The sequence below is a fragment of the Theobroma cacao genome, chromosome 4, assembly GCF_000208745.1.
Source record: "Theobroma cacao cultivar B97-61/B2 chromosome 4, Criollo_cocoa_genome_V2, whole genome shotgun sequence".
NCBI lineage: Eukaryota > Viridiplantae > Streptophyta > Magnoliopsida > Malvales > Malvaceae > Theobroma > Theobroma cacao.
Window position 1 is genome coordinate 11,587,349 of NC_030853.1, and position 7,588 is coordinate 11,594,936.

Below are 7,588 nucleotides of genomic sequence, written 5' to 3' on the forward strand. Positions count from 1 at the left end.
AGTGGACTCCTGCAAATTGGAGTTTGTCCAGTCTACTAACTCTTCCACTCTCCATGTTCGCAGGTGATGACATCATTCTTGTTATATCATAGTGACAGGAAGTCTAGTCTTGGGCCCAAAATTTGGAATCTCATAAAATTCCGAGAGGTATGCTAGTAGTATTTAGGAGATATAAAAGGTTAATTTAGCTTAATTTATCAGCTTAAGAATTTGAATCTCCACACTTTCCAACATTTGGATTATACATATTCGTATCTGATATTGAAGAATAAAAATTAATTTCTTCTGTCTTTTGTTTTTTGTTGCTTTTGTTATGAAGTACAAAAAATCTGTTTCACTTCATATAATTTTGCTAAAGGATGATAGCCGCCAGCCATTTTTTTTTTAGTGTAATGTTTTGGCCGAGAAAAGCAAGTGGTCATGAATGGTGGCTCAATCGAGACAGTAGGAAACTTCCCTGCAATCTTGTATGCAAACAAAATTAAAACTCCAATACTGAATAAACAAAGACTTGAGGACTGCTTTTGGTCACTATCTACCGTCTTTATTCGAAGACTTTGGAAATTAGGTAGGAACTAGGGATACTGTGGAAAACCTCTAACTTGATCAACAAGTCACTAACAGCACTAATGTCCTCTCTCTCTATGTATACAACATCCCGGATCACTTGCACGTAAAAAAAATTTAAAGAGTTGTAAGGTGGGGAGAAAGGAGTTGCAAAAAAATGAGGATGGGAGAGATGTGGTCTCATGTAGGCTCGACCATGGGAAGTTTGATGTTCATTTACGCCCTGTTTAAACAGTTCTTCCCTTATCACCTTCAAGACTATATTGAAAAACATTTCAAAAAACTTGTGAGTTTTGCATATCCTTATGTTGAAATCACCTTTGATGAATTCACTGGGGAACGCATGAAGCGTAGTGAAGCCTACTCTGCCATAGAAACTTATCTAAGTGGCAAGTCCTCTGCCTCTGCTAAGCGGCTTAAGGCTGATGTTGTCAAAGATAGCCAGTCTGTAGTCCTTAGCATGGATTTTAATGAGGAAGTCACTGATGAGTTTCAAGGGGTCAAGGTTTGGTGGGCTGCAAGGAAAACTCCTCACAAAACTCAGCGAATTTCATGGTTTCCTGCTGATGATGAAAAGAAGTTTTACAAGCTCACAGTCCACAAAAGCTACAGAGAACTCATCACGGAGTCTTATGTTAGTCATGTGTTAAAAAAAGGAAAGGCAATTGCAACGAAGAACCGGCAGCGAAAACTCTATTCAAACAATCCTAGTCATAATTGGTACGGATACAAAAGGACCAAGTGGAGCAATGTGGTGTTTGAGCACCCTGCAACATTTGATACTTTGGCAATGGAGGCAAAAAAGAAAGAGGAAATCAAGAACGATCTTATCAAGTTCAGCAAGGGGAAAGATTACTATGCTAGTATTGGAAAGGCCTGGAAGCGTGGATATCTCCTTTATGGTCCTCCAGGAACTGGCAAATCATCCATGATTGTTGCAATGGCAAATCTTCTAGATTATGATGTTTACGATCTTGAACTTACTGCAGTCAAGGATAACTCAGAGTTGAGAAGGCTTTTGATTGATACCTCGAGCAAGTCAATTGTAGTGATCGAGGATATTGATTGCTCCCTTGATCTTACTGGCCAAAGAGAAAAAAAGAAGAAGGCGAAAGACAAGGATGATGAAGGGATGGATCCGATTGCAAATATGGTAAATGAAGAAGAGAAAAAAGAGAGTAAGGTTACTTTATCAGGGCTTTTGAATTGTATTGATGGGCTTTGGTCAGCTTGTGGAGGTGAAAGAATCATCGTTTTTACTACTAACTATGTGGAAAAGCTTGATCCAGCTCTAATAAGGAGAGGAAGAATGGACGTGCACATTGAAATGTCCTATTGTTGCTTTGATGCATTCAAAGTGTTAGCAAAGAATTATTTGAAAATTGAATCTCATCCATTGTTTGAAGAAATAGAAAGATTGTTAGGAGAAACGAAAATGGCTCCCGCAGATGTCGCAGAAAATTTGATGCCAAAGTCAGATTATGAAAAGGAGGAGACTTGTTTTGAGAGACTGATTGAAGCTCTTAAGACTACGAAGGAGGAAGCAATTAAGAAGGCTGATGAAGAAGCTCATGCAAAGGAGGAGAAAGAAGAAAAAGAGAAGCAGCAATCTGAGAAAGATGAGAATGAGAAGGAGAAATCTGCTGATGATGCCAAGAAGTGAAAGAGAATGGTATGGCAGAAAAAAAAGTGAAAGAGAATGGTGTCATCCATTAATAAAGAAGTGAAAAAGAATGGTATGGCAGCAAAAGAAGTGAAAGAGAATGGTGTCATCCGTTAATAGAAGAAGTGCATCTCTTTGTGCATATGTAACTACTAGTAAATTAGGATCGCATGGATATCTATTGTATTGCATTGGGTATTGGTGTTTGTATTGCTATTTGTTGTATTTGGTAGTGTTGTATAATGTAATGAATTTGATTGTAAAATAAGAACTCTTGGATTGATTTGTTCATAGATATAATTTGGTTAAGATGTCAACCGTTTGTAATTTATTGTAAGGGGATATTAATGGTAGTTGTGAAATAGAATCTCAATCTCTGTAACCAGTGGTTCAACATCAAGTTAATAGAAAAGTGCATTGTGGAATCTTTCCAAGTTGTTAATTCAAACTCATGGCAACCACCCATCTACATGTGCATTACTTTCTAAAGGGAAGTTTACCTATTTGTAATGCATAGGCTTTACTTTATTTACCTTGTTTTGGTCAGATTGTACATGCAAGTGCATGTGACCGTACAAATAATATAAAATAAGTTGAGTATCATTTTCCATAGAGATTTATACTTGTTCTGACTGACTACTAAACTTCTAACAAAATAATCTTATTCAAGCACTTGATTTCAAAGGATTAATTAAATTAAAAAAATAATTAATTAAATAATTAACAAAGCACAAAATGTCACTAAAAGAAATATTCACTCAAAACCTAGGATTATGGTGTCTTTCGAAACTTTGTTTGATTTAAATCATTTCCTTAACTTAGATTAATGGAGTACATGGCTAACCTAGAATCTAAATTATGTAAACATCATCTGTTGAGGTCATGCACACATACCTTTTCTAAATTAATCCCATATGTCTATGCAAATTAATTAGAAAAAGTTCATTAAGTTCGTATTCTAATATGGCTGCCTAAGGTATTTAGGTATATGTCTATCCTAAACACAAAATTATCACCTAACTTTGAAGTGAATCGAACAAAGGCTATTCAAAACTATGGTATATCTTAAACTCCCTTTGTCGAGTTTCATTTAGAAATCCCTTACATTTCAACTGGTGATCAGACAGTGAAAAGCATTAAGTGCATAATTGAATAAACCATGTGATTTCCATTAACACTAAGCAAGAAAAACTCAAATAATCAAACTACATAATGAAATATCCCATAATCTTAGAAAACAAAATTAATTCATCATTGTATTTACAACAGACATAATTAAAACAAGAGAAAAGATCATTGCTACCACAAAATAACAAAAACAAAATGAAGAGTAAGGAAAAATCAAATCCTTTTTCAACTCTTGATCCTCAATTCCTTCTATTTCTTCTCGTTTTTCTCGTTGAAAACCTTTTTCTTTTCTCTCAAAAACTACCGGTCATTGCCTCTATGAACCTCCTTTCTCAATTGTTGAAAATGAAATTTATAGTCACCAACAAACCCTAAAAACTCATTTCCTAATTGGTTGCACTTCATTAATCCACATTAGAACGTCGCAACCTTGCTTCAGGTGCGCCGCGGCGCTCTTAACTTATATATTCTTTTTACTTGCTTTCTATCTAGTGTCGCGGCTTTCCTCTTTAGGCATTGTGGTGTTGAGCTCTCAGGTTTTGTATGGAGCATTGGTGCTCCCTTAGGCACTACGACCTTGAGCTCTTCAAGGCTACGACATTGCCAACTCCTGTGCTGCCTTGGTGTAGTCTGTTATGGTGCCTTATCTTACAAAGCAATTTTCTCCTACTTCGAGGCTGATTTGGGTGAAATGGTAAGCATAAGAGTTGTAGGTCTACCTCTCAGCTTTGCAAGGGTCTAAGAGTCACGTTGATTGGATCTCTGGAGCTTAAGTTATGACTAAAATATAGCTACATGCTCAGTAAAAGTCTACACTTGGTCTCCATTACCTTGTTCACCAACATTCAACTTTAAGCACATATGAACCTACAATATCAAAGACCAAATCAGCATTGACTTAAATAGAGACTTTCAACATGAATTGAGTTAAAATTAACAAAATTAAAGTACATCAACATGCTTTAAACTAGTTAACTAAAAACTTAAAAACTATCTAAAATTGACTCAACACATGAGGACTTAGCTATTTTATCATCCCAAAATGTAGTGAAATAACTCTATATAATAGAGTTATCACCTGGTAAAGAAAAACTTGGTGTTTTCATCTTTAATAAAGACAAAGCTTCATGTTGGAACACATAATTGAAAAATTAGGAAATGGTTTCAAGGTGTGTTACATTGTCACTTTCCTTGAGGTTTGATAATCTTGGAAATCAATTGCATAAATGGAGGTGACTTTTGATTGTACCTTCACTTAGTGAAAACACGTTAAAGTTAACCAAAATTGCTTGGTAGACTATGCTTTGAACTAGCTATTTTATTGGGTTAACTAAACACATCTCACACAATGATTTCAACACGAATGAATGCACAGTATTCAACGACACATTTATGGCCATGTGTCTACATCTTCTTTTCACGAGTGCTCTCGAGCTCTTAAAAGTGGCCACACTTCACACTCATATAGGCAGATCCCATCAAGAATGCCCCTTTAAGTAAAGCATTATAACAAATTTTGGTTATATGTCTATTAAGAGTATATAACTCATCATTTCCTTATAATTATGGGTAACTAGAACTTTACTTGAGATTGGCTATATTATATCATATTATAGTGCTAGCAACCAATACGGATGGTGTACTTTGTCTCATTGAACTCAAGACTTGACATTGTACTAAGCATTGAGTAAAGTTTCCACCATAAGTGACTTTCAATTTATGAGCTTGAGCCCTATCCCTTTTGAGGTTTTATTTATAAGATCTTTAGAAAGACTTTTCGTTAAAGGATTCACCAAGTTTTCTCTATATCTCACAAAAGTTATAGTGATCACTTATCTAAAATTAATTGTTAAACATAGCTATGTCTTATCCAATATGTCTAGACTTTCCATTATACACATGGTTGTATGCTTTTTCTAGAGTTGCTTCATTTATCACAATGGATAGAAATTGAAAAAATTGGTTCAGTCCACAAAAGTACACCAAAGAGTAAATTTCTTAGCCATTTGTCTTTTTTAGTGTTAACAGGCAATGCAATGAATTCAGTTGCCATGGTGGAATCCGTTATATACATTTGTTTCTTTAACCCCTAAGAAATGGCATCCCCACTAAGAATGAAGACCCGTCTGCTTATAAAAGCATGATCTTCCAAACTTATAATCCAACTAGAATCTGAATATCATTCTAGCATTGATGGATATCTGATAACTATATTATATAGAGTTGTTTAGCCACATTTTGCATGTTAAAATATCTAAGTATTTTTGTTTTAAGTCAATTTTGAATAGTTTTTATGTTTTTTGTTAATTAGTTTAAAGCATGTTAAATTGTTTCAATGAAAGTAATTCTAGTTCATTTTCATGTTGAAAGTCTTAATTTAAGCCAATATTGATTTAGTCTTTGTCTTTTTAGGTTTTCAAATGCATAAAGTTAAATGGTGATGAACAATGCAATAGAGACTAAGTGCAGAGTTCCACTAAACATGCTACTATAATTTTGGCATAACTCAAGCTACAGAGATTCAATCAACATGCTTCTTAGACCATTGAAAATATAGGAGGCATACCTATAACTTTCGTGTTTACCATTTTGCCCAAATCAACCTTGAGGTAGGAGAAAATCACATTGTAAGATGAGTTGCTGCAGTAGTTTCTACATCAAGGCAGCTGATAACTCTATGATATAGAGTTATTTGAGCTTAATTTTGATAGTAATTTAGCTTAGTTTTTATAGTAATGCATAAAAATTAATAGATTTTATTTAATTATTTAAAATTAGTTATTTTAGAAGAGTCAATCTAATCATGGTTAATTTTATGCTTAATTTGGTGTTAATGTGGATATGATAGGTTGTTATTGATTTATTTGTGCTTTTGTAGGTATTTGAAAGAAGAATTTTAGTAAAAGAAGGAGAGCGATTTCAAGGTACAGACTTCGAATGCATATGTTTTGGTATTTTGGCCATAACCTTTTTACAGAGCTTCAAATGAAGTGATTCTTGAACAATTAAAAAGATAAGAGAAAAAGATACAACTTTAATTTTTAGCATTTCACCCACTTCAGATTGTAGGATGGTCAAAAATCTTGTTGAAGTTGACGGACTGCAGCAATCCTTGAGCAATTACAACTTCTATTAATTAATTCAGCAAGGCTACGACTTGCATAGTCTGATGAGGAAATCCTAGCTGAAATTTACTTCTTTCTTCACCCAACTTGGCCTAATTTCAAAGCCTACAAATATAACCTTTCGGAGGACTTAAAAAAGGAACGAAGAAAACATAAAATTGACATATGAGAGTCAAGCTACAGAGTCGTTGAAGGAATATGAAGAATTCAAGGAGATTTGGAGATCAAGAATACAATCCTTGGTTTTTTCTATCTTTTTGTTATTCTTTTATTCTCTTGGTTTTAATGTTTAAATTTTATTCAATGATAATGTATGACTTGATGGGGAACTAAGCTTTTAATCTAAGATTATGATTGAACTCAATATATAGTCTGAATTATTTATCTCCTTTTTACTTATGTTTGATAGATTTAAGTTATTTATTTTATTCTGTCCTTAATGCTTATAGTTGACTGGCCACCAACTAGATTGAATTGGAAACCTAAGTTAAACCTTGACGAAAGAGATTTAGATAGACCTTGAATAAAATAATGTATGATCGAATGCACTTAGTTGATTAGGTGGTTTGATTTGCATATAGGATAGACATACACTTATAAGCCATATGTAGCCAAAATTAGAGCACGAACTTAATGAATCTTTCTTCAGTATAATTTGCATAGACATATAGTAAATTAATTGAGAAATGTATTTTTATGAGAAACTCGACAAAGACTTGTAAATAATTTAGAACTCTAGGTTAGTAACTTAATCCATTAAACTAAGTTAAGGGGGTGAGACAATAATCAGATAAAGTATTGAGGGATATCATAATCTTAGGTTTGGTAGTCATTCACATTTAATAAAGTAAATGTGCATAGATTAGTTTTCGTTATTAGCTTATTAATTTAAATTTTCCTTTTCAATCTTAATTGTTTAGATAGCTGTGGGATCGACACTCTACTTATCTCTATATTATCTTTGTGATATGTACACTTGCATGGGTAAGAAATTGAACAACAAGCTTTTGGTGCCGTTGCTTGGGGAATTGAGTTCTAATTCTTTCTTATTAATATTAATACTAAGCTTTCTTAATTTTAATCTAGACTTTTCTTTTCTTTAATT

General features: G+C 33.7%; 1 protein-coding gene across 1 annotated transcript; it reads left to right on the forward strand.

The window, feature by feature from the left end:
• On the forward strand, positions 668–2,523 carry LOC18601412 (AAA-ATPase ASD, mitochondrial). Its single transcript, XM_007032343.2, has one exon. The coding sequence runs from the start codon at positions 725–727 to the stop codon at positions 2,228–2,230; it is 1,506 nt and encodes a 501-aa protein (XP_007032405.1). The 5' UTR covers positions 668–724; the 3' UTR covers positions 2,231–2,523.

Bases quoted from the DNA above. Each gene is read 5' to 3' on its own strand.
- LOC18601412 (XM_007032343.2), top strand. From the start codon at position 725: ATGAGGATGGGAGAGATGTGGTCTCATGTAGGCTCGACCATGGGAAGT.